The following is a 19,202-nucleotide window of genomic DNA, read 5'->3' as shown; positions in this document are numbered from 1 at the left end:
TGTGGTGTCTGTCTATCCTCCAGGACTGGTCATCAAACTTTAAGTTTACAAGTTTGGGATTTTGGAGGGGGGTTGCAGTGGGGTTTTGCTATTGTGGCTATTGTTCTGCTTGTTCTTTCTTGTTTAACAATTGCACAGGGACTTTGAATAATAAACCCTGCTGAGCCCTGAATCAGTCTGGCCCAAAGGTACACAACTCAGTTTAGGGTTGAGCAGAGGCAGGTGGGGCTGGCTCAAGAAACTCGGTTCCTAACTCTGCTCCGAGCTGACCCAAGACTGAACTCCCACCTCCTCTTATTTAAAACTAAACAAGCCCCTCCTCCTCCCAAGGAATGCTCACTGAGGCTGGCTTTTATGGTCCTATGATTTATTTTAATGCCAGCAATTGTTTTATATCTAAGAGCATCCTAAATTATTCATGCATTACCCACATTAAAAGTGTCCTTTAAAAACTAGTACTACTGAGGCTTTTGTCTGACCCTCAGCTCCTTTCATTTTCCTAAGGATACAACGTGGGGCCTTTTCAGGGCTGGGGATAGTGAATCTGTACTTTGATGTCTATGAGGACGAGAGTTAGAAAAAGGAGGGCTCAGCTAATAAAGGGAGGGAAGAAAAGGGGGAAGATTTTTAGCCTCCCAGGGCTACAATCCTTCAGCCTCTGTGTAATCCCCTAAATTTGGAAAAGTTGATGTTCTGCTAAGAATTTTTCAGGACCCAGGTGACTTCTAAATGCTTTAAATGCTAAATGTTCACAATGATCATCCAGATTCTAGATCACTGCCAGTTACAGCCCCATATCATCAGGTAGAAAACACACCCACGGAACTTAGAAGGAAGGGCCTCTAACCCAGTGGCAGAACTGGGTTAGGCAGGCTGACTGGCTGACCATCTACCTGTCAGTCATGAAAGACAGAGACAATGCCAACACCGAGGGGCGCTGCTGCCTCGAGCTAACACCGGCCTGAGTAAGTGATCGTGACGGTGAGAAGTGTCAGAAGACCCAGTCATGCTCACTTGAGTAACAGGACTCCAGAGAAGCAAAAATAAGCTCATTCAAAGTGCCGGCACATCTAGAGTAACAGCGCCGTGATGCTAAGCGTACTCGGGTGAGACTGCTACCTTGGCACTCACTAATCACTATCACACTCATGTCCTGAGAAGAAGCAGGAGGAAAGGTTTTCTCCCCAAAGCCACGTTCAGTCAATTTCAGCCTTCAATTCAGCTCTTTTGGCTCCTTCTTAGACAAAAATGTCCGTCACCTGCTAATCAATAAGACTAGCTATGTCTCCACACACTCCCCACCCAACCTCCTGCTTTAAAATAAAGTGACTGCTTGGTTTAAAACCTTCTGGTGAATTCCATCACTCTTGGATTAAAATCCAAGCCACTGCCTGCTTCTCTGCCTCACAGGATGCTGTCCCTTCCCTCCTTGCTCTCCAGCCACACTGGTCTCTCTGTAGCTCAAAACACAAGCATCAACCCACCCCTCCTTGGGGCTTGGCATTGGGCCTTCCTCTGCCTGCAGCACACTCCCCATTTAGAATAGGGTCCCCTTTGCCAACTCGTTTCTCCTTCTCACAGCTTTTATGACTGTCACAAATGATCATTTGTGTCTCCCCACAACAGAAATGGAGAAGGATTTTATCTGCCTTAATCTCTGTGTGTCTTTATATGTAAAGCAGTGCCTGGACCATAAGAAGTCCTCAAAAAATATCTGTAGAATAAAATTAATGAATGCTTTTTGTGTGTAAAAAATGACACCAGTGACTCCATCACTAAGGATGGACTGAGCTGACTTGCCCAGAGGCGTGGACTGTGCTGAGCTATCATCCTCTGCTGGAGGGTTCCTGAGAACCAATGGTCCACTTCTGCTAAGAGTCCACGTCAGAGCTAGGGGGACAATATGAAAGAATGGGACAGAAAAACCAGATCTGCCTCATACGGAGATTAAACCTAAGACATCTCCATCTAATCTTGTAATGGACCACAATAGGGAAATCAGGCCCATGTTTTTAACATGGCTGTTTTCTTTAAATTCTGTATTGCCCACCAAAGCCAAAGAACCTTTTGGTTGCTTTTCTCACAAGTGAAAATAAAATTAACAGAGAGATAACAAAGTGAAGCTACATGCTGCAGAATAGCCTTCACTTTTTCTGGGAAAGGTGTCAGAGGGGCTCCACCTACCTGTCATGAGGAAAAGGAGTCCAGCCACGTGCTGGGTCAGGCTTTCCTCCCAGAAGAAGCTGACCGTGGCCACAATGCAGCCACAAAGCAGGACAGCCACAGCCATGCCCAGGAAGCCAGCAGTGATTCTTCTTAAATCTAATCTCAAATACAAACATTCAAAATAACAAGAAGGAGAGTTATTGAAAATTAGAGAATGAAGAGCTCTGTATACATTGTGAAAATTAATAAGTTGCATGGATAGGCATAGCGTCTACAGGGCCAAGGTGATTTAGGAAATAAACTTCCCAAGTATTTAGTAAGAGGACAGATGGGGTATAACCAATTGAGGTATCAACATCTGCCTTCTCTAAATCCATGGAAAAGTCCATACCAAGTAGAACTCAGACCAGAGGACACCAGGCAAGCAAGAGTTATAGATAACGAGTTACTTAACAAACTAAGAGTTTGTTTGCAAACAAACAAGGTTGTACTGAACAAACTGAAGAAGGTTTACAAAGGATCTTTATTATCCTGCAAAAAGCAACAGAAACCTAGGTCACCACCAACTGCAGTGACTGTAATTAATTTGACTTTGGGGAAAAAGTCTAAAAAGTCAGCTACAGTGAAACATGGTTTTACCTATGCAGCAAGGATGCCAATTATTTTATTTTTCAGTTATATTTCCTCCTGCCTATTTTCAAAAAGGATTTGAGAGAGTGAAAGCAGTTGTACCTAAAATGGGACCCAAGATGCACATATAAGACATCTGCTCATAAAGGCCCTCTCCCCTTAAACACAGGTCCTACCACCCAAGCATCCAAGTACTCAGGTTAAAAAAGGGCTGTTTTCATGGCCAACCCCACTGTATATGCAACTGTCAAGTTTGGTCTATCACAAAACCACCATGGTTGTGATCACTGGGCCAGGAGCCCAGCCCCTGCCCACCTTTTGGGCCATAACCAAGAGATTGACTGACTTCATGTACTTGGGTACACTGGGCTTCCCTGGTGGCTCAGATGGTGAAGAATCTGCCTACAATACAGGAGAGCCAGGTTCAACCCCTGGGTCAGGAAGATGCTCTGGGGAAGGGAATAGTAACCCATTCCACTATTCTTGCCTACAGAATTCCATGGACGGTGAAGCTTGGTGGGCTACAGTCCATGTGGTTGCAAAGAGTCAGACATGACTGAGCAATGAACACTTTGAATACTCTGATTGCCCACCCTCCTGTTATTTTCTTTTTCTATTTTCCTCTCTCCTTTTTTAAATTTGAATGAAGATAATTTTTAAAATTGTGGCTAAATTTCTTTGACCCCTCTTAAAGCAATAGATCCCAAACATAAGGCTGACCCTGAGACCAGTCAACAGTGCTGGGCAAGGTAGAGCACGCACACCTATGCGCATACAGAGCCCAGACAATAGGCACACCCTGCTGCGTGAATGCGGGCTGCTCTGCAAAGGTGCCCAGGCAGATACCACCTCCCTGTGTGTTCCTGGGGCTCCTGGGCAACTCAGGGTGGTGTATACAGGGTGGATTACGGTAGCTTCCAGTCTTGGCCTTGTCACACATGGTTCATCCCTTTCTTTCAAAAGCATTTCTTATTTCCAGCTCAGAGCATCTATATTGAATCAGGGCATTGCAGCCTAGAAGGGAAAGTGTATACATCACAGAGCTAGGGGTCACAAACACAGTTCATTTAAAGGGGCTGTTTAATATTACAGTGTAAGTCATTTTGAGACATTCGATGTCATCATAGCTCAGCCACCATAATCTCACAACCTCCTAAATTCCCTGTGATTCAAGTTTTATTTTCTATGGCCATTAAAACGTACACACACAAGCTTCAGATATAATCCACATGGGATTCGGATTAGTACCAGACATGTTAAGCTTATCTGCTAAACATGGTACAGATCACCAAGTATGACTGTCCTGGAAAGAGCCACACCTGAGACCGCTGAAAGCATCTTTCCATGAGAACCTCAAAGAGGATGAGGAGGACAACGCTCAACATGGTCTTGCTGGGCAGTGACAGGGTACAAACTCTTAGAGTAAAGAGACAAGGTTCTTTTTCAGGACCCTGTAATGATCTTTTCTCACCTAAAACCAATGACTATGTGGCTTTCTGGATAGATGATTAAGGCAAAAAAACCCTAAACATGCTCAAAAGTAATTTTAAGAACACTTAGATAAGGCTCTAACTAAGGTCTGTTGAGAAATGACCATTAAGATCAGCCAGCCAAAAATAATTTTTAGGAATTTTCAGATTTATTAAGAAATAAACCACATTTAAGCCAAGGACTTTCCAAGTTCTAAATGTGCCAATCACAATATTTATAATATTATACCACTGCCGTGGGCAGTATCTTAAGAGCTTCCATTTATGTGTTTGAGATTCAAAATAGAGCCCTTTGATCTGCAGAGAGATTTTACTTTGCAAAATGAAACTCTGCCTTTGTAGTGACTTTGGTCGCCAAACAAGATCACTGAAGTCCTTGCACTGATTGCACTGGAAATGACAATGTCAACCTCTGAGTGGGGTAAACACTAAAAAGAATTAGGCCTAGCTGGTGTTTTTGTTTTTGTTTTTGTTTTGCTTTCCTGGGTTATCTATCCCTAGGCAACGTGAATCAATAGTTTTCAGGTAAATATCAGTTTCTTTGGTGTCACATTGCATGATCCTTTCTAGACTTTCACATTTTCCTAACAGTAACAAAAGAGTTCCTGCCATCAAGATGTGGAGGTAACAGACATCTTCTGAGAAAATTATAACATACACTCATAAAGATATTTGAACAGACACACCAAAGTCCGAGATAGAAATGGTAACTAAAATGAATATTGGATAAACAAAACAAAAATAAGAGCACCTAAGGTATAATCTCCTGGGCTCACTGAGACAATTGCCAGATCAGGGCCTTGTACCCCATGACTTGCTAAAGGAAACACCCAGGATGTGGCTTGTATGCAGATGCCACCAGGACAGACAAGCTCGCTGCACTGTCTCCCAGAGCCCCACGCCTGACTCTCACACGTCCGATCTGCAAACAAGCTGTGACCTCGGCACGGTGAGATGACCCTCTGAGTCTCTGCCCAAGTCAGATGGGGCCCAGAGGCCCACGCAGGATCAGCACAGCATCTTTCAGTCCAGATCTGAAAGGGCTGGTGGGAATGCTTTTTGTTCAGAAAGACATCGCTTCCTCTCTGACCCTTTCCCAGAAATACTCACGAAGCAGGTGCCATTCATCTTGCTGGATTGTCTTGGTCAAATTGAAAGGGATGTTTCGTAAGCGGATTGGCTGAGAAAAGTGGTACTTGATAGCTGTACATCGCTGTGCAATACCTTGAAGGAAATAAGAAATGTGAGCTACTAGTTTGTGCATTTGTAATAGAATTCTGGAAACTGAAGGCAGGATAATGCCTCCTAAACTGGCTTGAAGGGACAAGGGAGAAGAATCTATTGATTACTCTCATTAATAGAGACAAGTCAAAGCAGGACAAACCCAAAACATGAAATCATTTTTAAATCATGTTTCTATATTTGAATGTATTAAATTTGATAAGAATCTAAACTCCCTTAATTGTTTTTTCAACACTGAATTTGTGTTAATTAAACACAAAACTCCTTAAGGAGAAATGGCCTAAAAGTATACAGAGGATTGGGGGAAATCAGCTTGGAATGTTAACACAGGTAAATTTCATGCATCCAAATCTGATCCAACCTCAAACTCTCAAATGGGCTGAATCAAAAAATACATCTGGAAGTGTGTTATTTGTAAACCAGAAGACATTTTTCCATCAAGAGCCTTCCACATGATGGTTTAAGTGGTAATTAGGTCTCCAGACAACCCACAAGAGCCTAACTAGCCCTAGAGTAGCTGATGTTAATTCCTTAATACAAATTTTATTGATCTGAATTCGAGGTCCTAAGAGAAAGGGTGATATTTAAAGAAGAAAGAAATGTGTTTCCTCCCTTTTCTGGTTGTTTGCATAATATTTTGAAAGGGGAAAGTACCCACTACTTTATCTAGCAACTTCTACATTCCCTTCCAATCCATGCTTTTATTGCATAGATTAACACAGGCCTATTTTTCCCCTAAAATTTGCTGAATCCAACAAAAGTATCTATCTTCCTTTCAAATTAAAATAAAACAAAACTTTGTTCTTTCCTTGTAAATCACTGTGATCAGTTGTTTGGATAAATGCAAACTGATTAGATTAACTTTTAAAGAGCTGTGAGTAAATGTTAATCCTTTAACTCAGGCAGCTGTTAAAAAAAATTCTCATAGATGCAAATAATCTCTAATTGGTAGACTTTGAGTAAATGTAATAATAAAGTGAAAATTTTTTAAAGATCAGACATTGAAAAGGGAGATTAATATTTGAGCATAGTTAATATCATGAGCCAGTTAGCCCCTAATATGAAGGCACCTACAGGATCATCTCTCATAAATAGTTTCTCAGTCATTAGTGTACATAAGAATCACCTGGGGAGATAGTTTAACATGCAGACCCTGGACCTCACCAAAGATACTCTGAATCAAAAGATTTGGGATGGAGCCACAAACCTGACTTTTAACAAACATCCCAAGTAATTCTGATACAGGCAGCTGAAAAACACTACCCAACACTATCTCTGCTTTTTGGAAGATTATTTTTCTTTTCCTTATGAAACCACAGATTCTCCAAAAAGCTCAAAGCTCTCTTTTATTTTTCTTTTTGGTTGTGAGGTCTAAAAGACATATAAGTTCAGTGTTTATATATGTTATGTGTTTATAAGTCAGAAAATCCCTGTGCTTACAAAGAACAAATGATCTGGGCTGAGAATAATAATAGATAACAGACTGAAAATGTATTAATGGTTTACATTTATGATTTTCAAAATTATCATTCTACTTGATACTCATCCTTGGGCTAACTTTGAGGCTCTGTGTAAGCAGGAACTGAAGGGCTAGAGGAGGAGTTGAACGACGTGCCCCAACACACCCGCGGCCCATCAGCAAAGACTGGCGACTTACTGGTTCTAGGCAGTTAAGGACATTTCTGTATAGTCATTAGCTTCCCACTAAGCTAGTCAAGCAGAGACTTCAGGGCCCACATATGACGAAGGATACAGACTTCACAGAATTAGTTCAGTAGAGTCACTAAACAAAAAAAAAAACAATGACACAAAAAGTAACAACAAACTCTGAGCAGGAGGGAGAATCTGATTTCCAGAATTGCTATATAATTTTAAATGCCCAGTTTCAATTAAAAAGTACAAAGCAAACACAGAAAAGGAACATATGACTCATACGTAGGAAAAAAAAGTTAGTCAATAGCAATTATCACTGAAGAAGCCCAGACCCTGGATTTACCTAACCAAGACTTCACAATTCAAAGTTTTGTTTCTTGGTTTTTGTTTTCTGTTTTTAACACACCGCCAAACATGTGAGATCTTAGTTCCCCAACCATGGATTGAACCTGTGCCCCCTGCAGTGGAAATGTGGAGTGTTAACCACTGGACCACCAGGGAAGTCCCTAACCAAGACTTTAAATCAAATGTTCTAAATATGTTAAAAGAATTAAAGGAAACCATGTCCAAGGAACTAAAGGCCAGTGTGAGAAGGATGTCTCACCAAACAGAGAATATCAGTAAAGTGATGAAATGTATGAAAAGAAAAATAAATAGAAATTCAAAAGTTGAAAAGTATAGTAACTGAAATTTTAAAATAGGGGCTCAACAAAGTTTTAAACAGGCAGGAAAAATAATCAGTCAACTTGAAGATAAATCAATTGATATTACCCAGTCTGAGGAATATAATGGGAGTCCCAGAAAGAAGGAGAGGGAAAAGGGACAAAAAAAGTATTTGAAGAAATAGTTGTCAAAATTTTTCCAAATTTGATAAAAAACATGAATCTATACATCTAAAAAGTTTGATGAAGTAAAAAAGGACAAACTCATATTCAGACACACCATCATCAAACTGTTGAAAGCCAAAGATGGAGACTTGAAAACCACAAGAAAAAAAGCAATGTATCATATGTAAGGACTCCTCAAAAGATTAGGAGCTGATTTCTCACCAGAAACCATGGAGGTCAGAGGGAGTGGAATGACATATTCAAAGCACTAAAAGAAAAGTTGTCAACCAAGAATTTTAAATGCAGCAAAGTTATCCTTCAGAAATGAACAGAAAGTGCAGACATTTCCAGTTAAACAAAAACTGAGAGAATGTGTCACTGGCAGGCCTGCCCTATAAGAAATAGTAAGGGAAGTCCTTCAGGCTGAATGAAATAACAGTAACTGAATCCACACGGAGAAACAAAAACAACAAAAACATCTGTAATGTTACAAAACAGGGACACATAAATGGAATTACATTAAATATAAATAGACCAAACATTTCAACAAAAGCAGAGATTGCGTTATAGATAAAACAACATGATCCAACTATCTGATAGCCACTAGAGACACACTTTAGAGTCAAAGACACAAGTAGGCTGGAAGTAAAAGATGGAAAAAGATACACCATGAAAATAGTCACCACAAGAGAGATGGAATAGCTATACTAATATCAAACAAAATTAGACTTTAAGACAAAAACTGTTACTAGAGACAAAGAAAGACAGTTTATAATGATAAAAGGGTCAACTCACTAAGAAGATATAACAACTTTAAACACATTTTATCCGCTTACCAACAAAGCCCCAAAATAGTCCAAAAAACTGGCATAATTAAAGGAAGAAATAGACAATTCAACAATAATAGTTGGAGACTTTAGTACTCCACTTTCAATAACGGTAGAACTGCAGAGAGTCAACAAATAAACAGAAGATTTGAACAACACTATAAACCAACTAGACAAAACAGACATCTACAGAACACTCCACCAAACAGCAGAATCTATGTAATCTTCAAGCGTACGTCAGACACTCCCCAGCACACACCATATTTTATGCAATAAAATAAATTTCAATGCATTTAAAAGTCATACAAAGTATGTTCTCTGACCGCAATATAATGAAATTGGAAATCAATAACAGAAGGAAATTTTGGAAATTCAGAAATTTTTGGAAATTAAGTAACACTTCTAAACAATGAATGAGTCAAAAAGGAATTACAAGGAAAGTTTAAAAACACTTTGAGATTAATGAAAACAAAATCACAGTATGTGAAAATCTATGAGATGCAGCTAAAGCAGTGCTTAGAGGGAATTTACACCTGTAAATGCCTACATTAAAAGAGAAAGTCTCAAATCAGCAGCCTGACTTTCTATCTGAAGAAACTAAAAAGAGAAGAACAAACTAAACCCAAAGCAGGAGAGATTACATAATTAGGGTAGAAGTAAATTTAGTAGAGACTAGAAAAATGAGGAAAGTTTTTTTTTAAAAATTGATTCTTTGAAAAGATTAATAAAATTGAAAAATCCTTATCTAGACCATTCAAGGCAAAAGGAGAGAAGACTTGAGTTACTAAATTCAGGAATGAAACAGAAGACATCACTTTACAAAAACAAAAAATAGTAACAAGAGAATACTGTGAAAAAATTATATGTCAACAAATTAGATGCTACAGATTATATGAGAACTTCCTAGAGAGACACAAATTACCAAAACTAACTCAAGAAGAGATAGAACATATAAACAGATCAATATCAACTAAAGAGCCTGAGTTAGTTATCAACTTAGTAAAAAAAAAAATTTCCACAAAGGAAAGTCCAGAACCAAAGAGCTTCACTGGTGAACTTTACCAAATGTTTAAAGAAGAATTAACCATGTTTCATAAACTCTTAAAAAAAAAAAAAAGAGGAGGGATAAATTCCCAAATCATTGATGAGGCCAGTTTTGCCCTGATACAAAAAACAAAGGCATTACAAGGAAAGAATATTACAAAACATTTCTTATAACTACGTATTCAAAAGTCCTCAATAAAGTACTAGCAAACCAAATTCACCAACATATAAAAAGGATAGAACATCATGACCAAATGCAATTTATGCCAGGATGGTAAGGTTGGTTCAACATAAGAAGATGAATTGATATAATATGCCTTATCAATAGAATGAAGTGTAGAAACCACCTCATAGATGAAAAAAAAAAGCATTTGTCAAAATTCATTTGATACTCACCAATTCCCCTAAGAACTATATATAAAATAGGTATTATTAACTCCATTAGGTGGGAAGAAAAATCTGATGCTTACAAAGGTTAAGTGACTAGACCAAAGCAATAGTACAAAGTGCAAAGCAATAACCAAGCTTTAACATATACGATGTCACCAAAACTTTGCATAATGCTCACTCAGGAAAGTTAGGAATCCTTACTCTTTTAGAAATGCCTCTTAATTCTGTGGGTAGGGATATCTGTAGTTAGTTTGTTTTCATGGAAAGGCATTTTATTTTAAACACAGGAGTGTATACATGTCAATTCCAAACTCCCAATCTATCCTTTCCTCTCACCTTTCCCCCCTGGTAATCATAAATTCAAGAACTGTAGTTATTAAATGAACTGTCAGTTTGAAGTGAAAAACAAATTTTTCAGCTTAGTACAAGCATATGCTCTTTTGGAAACAAACCTGATACCTAAATTGAGGCTTCTGTCTGTACATTATCCATACCTTTCAACACACATTATTCAGAGACTGGATTGGCTCATGGCTGACTCAGTGGCTTCATCCTTCCTGCATCTCACAGAAGCTGCTTAAGGCTAGATATGGGGTTGGACTGGGAAGAAATTCTCTCAGACTCAGAGGGCTGGCCTTCTACCAACTCCTATGCTGAGGAAATGTTTGGTCCCTTGCTAAACATCATGACTAATACTCTCAGAGCCCATCTCCTCCTCCACCCCTGCTGGAAATGGGTGTGATCCCAGGGGGCAGAGGCATAGCAGAAAGGAGGCGGGCGGCCAGCCCAGGGTTCTTCTGCTCCCCACACGTGCCAGGAATGAGGTAAGCAGTGCACATGCAACCAAATTACCTTTCCTTCCCCAGGAGGCTTACAGGCTAAATTTAAACTGCCGAGAACTCTGAAATGAGAAGAAAAAGGAAGTGGGGAGAGTGACAAGGTCTGAATGGAGCATCTAAAATCCCAAAGATTAGGAGTATGATGGGGAACCCAGAGCAACTTCCTTGAGTCTGCAAGAAAATGCTCTACAGCCCCGGAGTTACACTCCCTTGAAAGATTATTTGAGATTTCAGGCAGAAGTCAGGGTAAAGATGGACTAAAGGACAGACAGCAGTAGGGTCAGAGGCTGCCATTAGCTCTTTTATATCCTTTAAACATTTGTTCCACCGTCACAGCAGAAAGTCAAATCGATTTGAAGAGGAAAGTATATTATTAAGTTCTGGCTTCCTATAGCACACACGAAAAACTGACAAAATGAAACTTCACAAAAATCACACAGGAAAAGACCTGTAGTTGCTTGATGGTTTGCTAAAGACAAACTAAGTTTCTTTTGATAAAAAGACAAGAATACGTATATACATAGAGGGTCAAGATAGAAGTTCCATGAGATGTATTGAAGAGTGATACTCTGAAAATCCACAAGGAGGCATTAGATGCAAATTTTTTCAAAGCCATGCATGCAAACTTTGAAATTAACTGGCTTTCCGGGCTTAGAGAGCAATGAATCTTGTTCTCTGGAAAGGAACACAAAAAGCATGAGATCATAGCACCAGATGGCATCACACAATGGGGGGAAGAGACACGCAGGGGGTTGAAAAGAACGACTCGTGGTCTATATTTAGTGATTAATTAGCTTCTTAAAGGGCCAATAGAGCCACTCTAATGATGATACAAACCACAGAATAAGATATATAGACTATGCTGCACAAGGGTTAAAAATGGGGCTTAGGGGCTGGTGAATTTCTGTTGTTTCTGATGCTTAAGAGAAATGAATCAAATTCTGAGCTAAGTTACAGAAACTCACATTCTAGGTTAAATGACTGAGAAACAGCAGAAGATGCTGTAAAAAATCATCAGAGTCAGTGACGAGGCAGTACATGCAGTGGCTAAAGGCCTTGCAGTCAGCCAGACTCAGATTTGAATCCCAGCTGTATGGTTTTGGGCAAATTACTTAACCTCTCTGAGACTCAGTTCCCTCATCTGTAAAAGAGTGGGAGCAATGGCAGATATTTCATGGGGTTATTGTGAGAAACAGAGAGATGTAGCACAGGATGTGGCCCACTCTGAGGCTGAGGAAACATTGGCACTGGATTATGAGTTCTCTCTCGGCATCCGCCCATGTTCACCACCAGAGCAATCAGACACACCAGGAGTCTGAACCCTAAATGAGCATTGCACATCAACCCAAGTGCACAGAGGAATACACACACTCATGACACCTGACTCTACAATGGTCTAACCAGTGGCTCTCCTGTTACCGCTCCTCTTTCACCACCTCACAAGACTCCTATCGAATCTTCACTTCACCCCTGAACAGCTGGCTAACTGGCCACTTTGCGACTATTTCCCCACCTTCCACCCCATCCTGCATGTCACTCTTAGATAAACCTTCTGTGTGAAGGTGTGGGGCCTCTGGAGCCTTAGATGCCCATCTGTAAGATAGGATATGAAAACCTTTATGATTATTGCTATATCCACCTGCCTTTCACAGTATCATGAACTTACTATGTTTCTTTAAATTGATAACTCTACCAAAGACTTTGACTGTGTGGATCACAATAAACTGGAAAATTCTGCAAGAGATGGGAATACCAGACAACCTGCCTGCCTCTTGAGAAACCTGTATGCAGGTCAGGAAGCAACAGTTAGAACTGGACATGGAACAACAGACTGGTTCCAAATAGGAAAAGGAGTATGTCAAGGCTGTATATTGTCACCCTGCTTATTTAACTTACATGCAGAGTACATCATGAGAAACACTGGGCTGGATGAAGCACAAGCTGGAATCAAGATTGCCGGGAGAAATATCAATAACCCTCAGATATGCAGATGACACCACCATTATGGCAGAAAGTGAAGAAGAACTAAAGAGCCTCCTGATGAAAGTGAAAGAGGAGAGTGAAAAAAAAACTGGCTTAAAGCTCAACATTCAGAAAACTAAGATCATGGCATCTGGTCCCAACACTTCATGGCAAATAGATGGGGCAACAGTGGAAAATGTCTGTCTGTATTTTTTGAGGCTCCAAAATCACTGCAGATGGTGACTGCAGCCATGAAATTAAAAGACACTTACTCCTTGGAAGGAAAGTTATGACCAACCTAGATAGCATACTAAAAAGCAGAGGCATTACTTTGTCAACAAAGGTCCATCTAGTCAAGGCTATGGTTTTTCCAGTAGTCATGTATGGATGTGAGAGTTGGACTATAAAGAAAGCTGAGTGCAGAAGAATTGATGCTTTTGAACTGTGGTGTTGGAGAAGACTCTTGAGAGTCCCTTGGACTGCAAGGAGATCCAACCAGTCCATCCTAATGGAGATCAGTCCTGGGTGTTCATTGGAAGGACTGATGTTGAAGCTGAAACTCCAATACTTTGGCCACCTGATGGAAAGAGCTGACTCATTGGAAAAGACCCTGATGCTGGGAAAGATTGAGGGCAGGAGGAGAAGGGGAAGACAGAGGATGAGATGGTTGGATGGCATCACCGACTCAAAGGACATGGATTTGGGTGGACTCTGGGAGTTGGTGACGGACAGGGAGGCCTGGTGTGCTGCAGTTCATGGGGTTGCAGAGTCGGACATGACTGAACTGAACTGAAGTGGGACACAGTTTTCTTGCCCACTGTAACACTGTATTTGTTTTAGAATCCTGTACTTATTTGAAAACAAGGTGCCTTGCACAAGGTAGGTGCCATATAATTGTGTAATGAATAGCTTTGAAGCTGTGTCAATGTAGCAGCTTCCACATTTAGGCAAACAGAAGATAAGAACATTTCTAGGGGACTCTGAGAGCAATAAGCTCAAAGTTTTCATTGTCCAACTCTGTCCTGCTCCTTCCAAGACTATACCATACTCAGCTTCCCCCTGAGTCAAGCCCAGGTTACAAGCCCCTACCTTCTGTCCCTGACCCCAGCTCACTCACACTTACCTGTAACTGGTCCCCAGTGGCTCCCCTCACCCCTCCCAGACATGTCTCATCTCCTCCTATACCTGCACCCTTCCCCTTAGAACAGCCCACAACCCACTAAACCCTCCAGGCTCAAAGTCTTCATTCAAAAAGTCTTCTCTGAGCACATGGCCCATGCAGCTCACCCCCTTCTCTGGCTTTATTTTGATGTTCAAGGCTGAGCCACACAATCTAGCTCTAATCACTCAGTCTTTATTTCCTAACAAGTCAGCAAGTCTGCCTCTCCCGAAAATCTGAAATTCCTTAAGGGCCAGACTGCGACTTCCCTTCTGGGTCTGTGACGTTTAAGAGGTCCATCAGCCACAGCTGTTGACGAATGCAGTGTAACTGACACTTCGGGTCCTCGAGCAGGTGAAAGGGTTGCTGAACAGTGTGCATGGTTTCCTAAAACATTTCAAAAGCAACTTGGAATTCCACAATTGGCCCGTGGGCAGAAAAATGAAGAACTCTTTCCCCAACAGCTCTATCTACACACATCCCAGGTTAAAAGGAAAGATCAACTGTGGGGTCACAGGGCAGGGTGGCCACCATGTTCTTACCTAAGAGATTTAATTTCAGAGGAAGTCAGGTGCTAAACAGAAAAAAGGAAAGAAAGGTTTTCCTCATCACCTCCTTGAATCAGCATGAACAGCTCTCACTTAGATAAATAACTAAGTATGGTAAGCCAAGTAGCTTAAAGCTGACTTTTAAGCCCAAAATGACCAAAACCAGTCCTGAAGGGCAAACCCATCGTGAAGTGTCCAGAACTGAAGGGAGAAAGATATAAAATCAGTAAACCTATAGTGTTGCTGTCCAGTAGAAATGGAACGCAAGTCACATAAATAATTTTAAATTTTCTAATAGTCACATTATAAAAATAAACAGGGGATATTAATTTTAATATATTTTTACAAGTAATCAAGATTTTGAAAATTATGAATGAGATAACTGACGTGCTTGTTTTTTACACCAAGTCTTCAAAACCTGGTGTTTGCTTTTCCCTTATGGCACATCTCCTTTTGGAAGTCTTTCAAGCACCCATAAGTCTCGTGTGGCTGGTGCCTCTTGTACTGGAGAGAGGAAGTTTCCAGATGAAGGTGAATAAGACTCTATAAAAGCAACTAAGAGCAAGAAGGTTGGATACTGGAAGTGTCTGAAAGATGTGAATGTTACTCTTTGCTTAAACTCTTTCTCTACAATATACTAGCTTGTTCTGCTATAATTACTTATGATTAACACTAGTGGAGCATCAATTTCTTAGCAGTGTGGAATTGTCTTTGTGTTCACTCTATTGGAGCCGGACAGCCTGGATTTGTACTCTGGCTTCACCACTCACTAGCTGTGTGCCCTTGGCCAGTTACTTAACCTCTCTAGGCATCAATTTCTTCTGTTGTAATATATAGACAATGACAGTTCATCTATCTCACAGAGGATTAAATATATAGTACTTACACAACACTTAGGTAATACTATTAGTGCAGTTATTATTACTATTGTTAATACTACTACTGTTACTACTTCTACTGCTGCTATTTTGCACAAACCCAGGCAACCACACTATTAAAGGTAAGACTCAGGTGAGTTCTTTGAACTGTAGTAAACACAGGATCTCTGGGGTTCAATGCCAGAGGGAAGGTTCAGTGCCAAGTCTGATGGATTCAACCTACTGCAGAGATAGTGAACACCAACACACGAAATTTTTTTTAAAAGTGACCGTGAGAAAACCAGAAATAATACTGGTCAAACAGGCCCAGTCCTGTGTAAAGGTGGACACTGTCACTGAGTTAGGGTGATGACTGGTCTGCTGACTTTAACTTTCCTTTAACTTAGTTATGTTGCTGGGTCTAAAACATAATAAAATATTTAAAACTTGCAAAACAGGGATTCTCAGTTTCGAACCATCATGGCACACCATCAGGGATGTGTCTGGTGGCTTGGGGATATACAATTAGAGGCTGAAGAGAGGATGTGATTTTCTGTGGCTTATGCGGGATGTTAGCCCAGCTGGACACTCTCTACCGCTCTCTCTTTCTCCCTTCCTTCCTCCCTCCCTCCCTCTTCTCTTCCCTCCTCTACCCCCTCTCTCTAGCAGCAGATGAGAGAACTGAAATGTAGAGACAGGTCCTGGCCTCTTTTTGTCCATCTCAGAGGTGCCAGTATGGGAAACGGGTGAGTGATTACACCACTGGAGAGAAGGCAGATGCACTAGTAACCGATACCCCCTCCCTCGCCCTGTTCCCTGAGCCCCGGCTCATGTGAAACCAAATACAGCCATCAACTAGTGGATACAGGAGCATCACACACTGTGGTATTTTCCCTTCCACCCACAGGGGATACCATGTTGCAGGGACAGGCCAACAGTCATTTCTAGTTACTCTTGCTCCGGTCACAACATGCCGACCTCAAAGAGATCAATACAGTCTGGACAATAGCTGTCTTAATAGTACCTGGGTCTGTTGTTAATACATACTTGAAGTTAAAATCTCCTGGACTCAGGAAGGCATCCAAACAGTCAGGGTGGGAAGCAAATATAAGCTGTCTTCCCTCTGCAGTCCCCAGGACTTTTTCAATTCACGTGAATGTCAATGAGTATATATATTTTAATGAGAAGGTTAAACCTTTACACTCTAAATATTGGGAGAAACTTGGGAATATGCGGTTTTTTGTGTGTGCATTTAATACATGTGTATAAGAAGCAATATGTGCAGTACTATGCTCAGTCACTTCAGTCATGTCCTACTCTTTGTGACTCCATGGACTGTAGCCCGCCAGGCTCCTCTGTCAGTGGGATTCTCCAGGCAAGAATACTGGAGTCAGGTGCCATTCCCTTCTCCAGGTGATCTTCCCGACCCAGGGATCAAACCCACATCTCCTGCATCTCTGCATTGCAGGCTGATTCTTTACCTGCTGAGCCACCTGGGAAGCCCCACAAAGAAGCAGCATGCAAGAGTGAAAACCAGAATATCAGCTTTGGAACCAGCACACTGTGTAATTTAAACAACACACTTGACTACCCTGAGCCTCCATTTCCTCATTTGTAGAACAGAGGTGATACAATCTCACAGATCTGTTCACGAGGGTCAAACGGGGTCACATACAAGGAGTGCTCTAACACTGCCTAGCCCATAACTGATGCTTCATAAAGGCCAGTATCCATTCACACCCCTCTCTTCCTGCCCTCTTCATAAGCAGGACCATTACAGTGTGAGCCCTGACCTGAGAGATGGCAGGAATTTCATCCTCATCACTTGGGAAAAAAAATACTGGCTGAGTGTCAGTCACTACCTTTTGCCATCAAGAGTCAATCACCTCATCATTTATTCTTTATTTCACTTACTCATTCATTTCACAAACATTCATTTAGCAAGGGCCCTTTAGATGGAGAACCTGCTTTCTGAATCTAGAACATGGTTCCACAAAAACTGAAAACTAACAAAAGGAAACCAAACTACAGCTCTAAAAGGGGAAAGGGGGAGAGAGCAGAGGATGAACGGGGAGAGAGGGAGCAATCTCCCACCTGCCACATGATGACCTATAAATACTGATGACTTTAGCAATTCCCCAACCACTCAAAAAAGAGCAACTTTCTGGAGAAAAAGCTGCCTATTGTAGAGTGGGTTGGCAGTGTCCCAGGGCAAAATATCCTTAAAAACAATGCACTCTTGGCCCTTTACAGGTGCTTTCATAGAATTCTTCAAATTGAGCTACATTTTCAAAAGTTTGCTTCCTCCGTGAAGATAAGCCCTGGATCGAGCTGAACTGACTAATTGCTACTATACATGGAGATAAGGAAAGCAATGTTTGGTAGAGCTAATTTATGAAAATATAGACAAGGGCAATAGCTCAGCTCAGACTGTGAAAAAAATCTAAACACATTTACTACCATGAACAATGTTCTCATGTCCCCTTCACCAGATGGGCTGCTGGATTTATGCTGGGATGTGTCACAGACACACATCAAGATAAATGGAAATTAGAAGCCCCTTTAAAACCAGCCCTTAGGATCTCAAGAGAGAGCCTGTTCTATTACTGGCTTGATTACTGACAGGGTTGTACTCTTGGGCTTTGATAGATGATTGAAATCAATTTCAAAGAACAATACAAACTATTTTAAAACAATATTATCAACTTTTTCTGAGTAAAGATCAAGGCTAAGTGCTTGGATGTAATCTCAAAAATGACAGAATGATCTCTGTTCATTTCCAAGCAAACCATTCAATATCACGGTAATCCAAGTCTATGCCCCGACTAGTAACGCTGAAGAAGCTGAAGTTCAACAGTTCTATGAAGACCTACAAGACCTTCTATAATTAACACCCAAAAAAGATGTCCTTTTCATTATAGGGGACTGGAATGCAAAAGTAGGAAGTCAAGAAACACTTGGAGTAACAGGCAAATTTGGCCTTGGAGTATAGATGAAGCAGGGCAAAGGCTAATAGAGTTCTGCCAAGAGAAGGCACTAGTCCTAGCAAACACCCTTTTCCAACAACACAAGAGAAGGCTCTACACATGGACATCACCAGATGGTCAACACCAAAATCAGATTGATTATATTCTTTGCAGCCAAAGATGGAGAAGCTCTATACAGTCAGCAAAAACAAGACCGTGAGCTGACTATGACTTAGATCATGAACTCCTTATTGCCAAACTCAAACTTAATTGAAGAAAGTGGGGAAAACCATTAGACCATTCAGGTATGACCTAAACCAAATCATACCTTATGATTATACAGTGGAAGTGAGAAATAGATTTAAGGGACTAGATCTGATAGACAGAGTGCCTGATGAACTATGAATGGAGGTTCGTGACATTGTACAGGAGACAGGGATCAAGACCATCCCCAAGAAAAAGAAATGCAAAAAAGCAAAATGGCTGTCTGAGCAGGCCTTACAAATAGCTTTGAAAAGAAGAGAATCAAAAAGCAAAGGAGAAAAGGAAAGATATACCCATTTGAATGCAGAGTTCCAAAGAATAGCAAGGAGAGATAAGAA

At 40.8% G+C, this 19,202-nt stretch overlaps 1 protein-coding gene across 2 annotated transcripts in view; it reads right to left on the bottom strand.

The window, feature by feature from the left end:
• TMEM178A (transmembrane protein 178A) overlaps window positions 1-19,202 on the bottom strand; it is a 55,164-nt gene that overhangs the window by 9,053 nt on the left and 26,909 nt on the right. Inside the window, exons 1-3 of one of the 2 annotated variants that reach the window (XM_043468400.1) lie at window positions 10,764-10,872; window positions 5,397-5,510; window positions 2,185-2,322 (exon numbers count right to left, since the gene is read on the bottom strand). In XM_043468400.1, the coding sequence (XP_043324335.1) occupies window positions 2,185-2,290 (106 nt within the window). In that variant the 5' untranslated portion in view covers window positions 2,291-2,322; window positions 5,397-5,510; window positions 10,764-10,872. Of the gene's footprint in view, window positions 1-2,184; window positions 2,323-5,396; window positions 5,511-10,763; window positions 10,873-19,202 lie in introns of those variants that run through there. The other variant, XM_043468399.1, reaches the window with a different exon arrangement.

This window comes from Cervus canadensis, chromosome 5, assembly GCF_019320065.1.
Source record: "Cervus canadensis isolate Bull #8, Minnesota chromosome 5, ASM1932006v1, whole genome shotgun sequence".
Classification (NCBI taxonomy): domain Eukaryota; kingdom Metazoa; phylum Chordata; class Mammalia; order Artiodactyla; family Cervidae; genus Cervus; species Cervus canadensis.
Note: the sequence above shows the minus strand (reverse complement) of the source record. Positions and strands in the feature narration are given on the sequence as shown.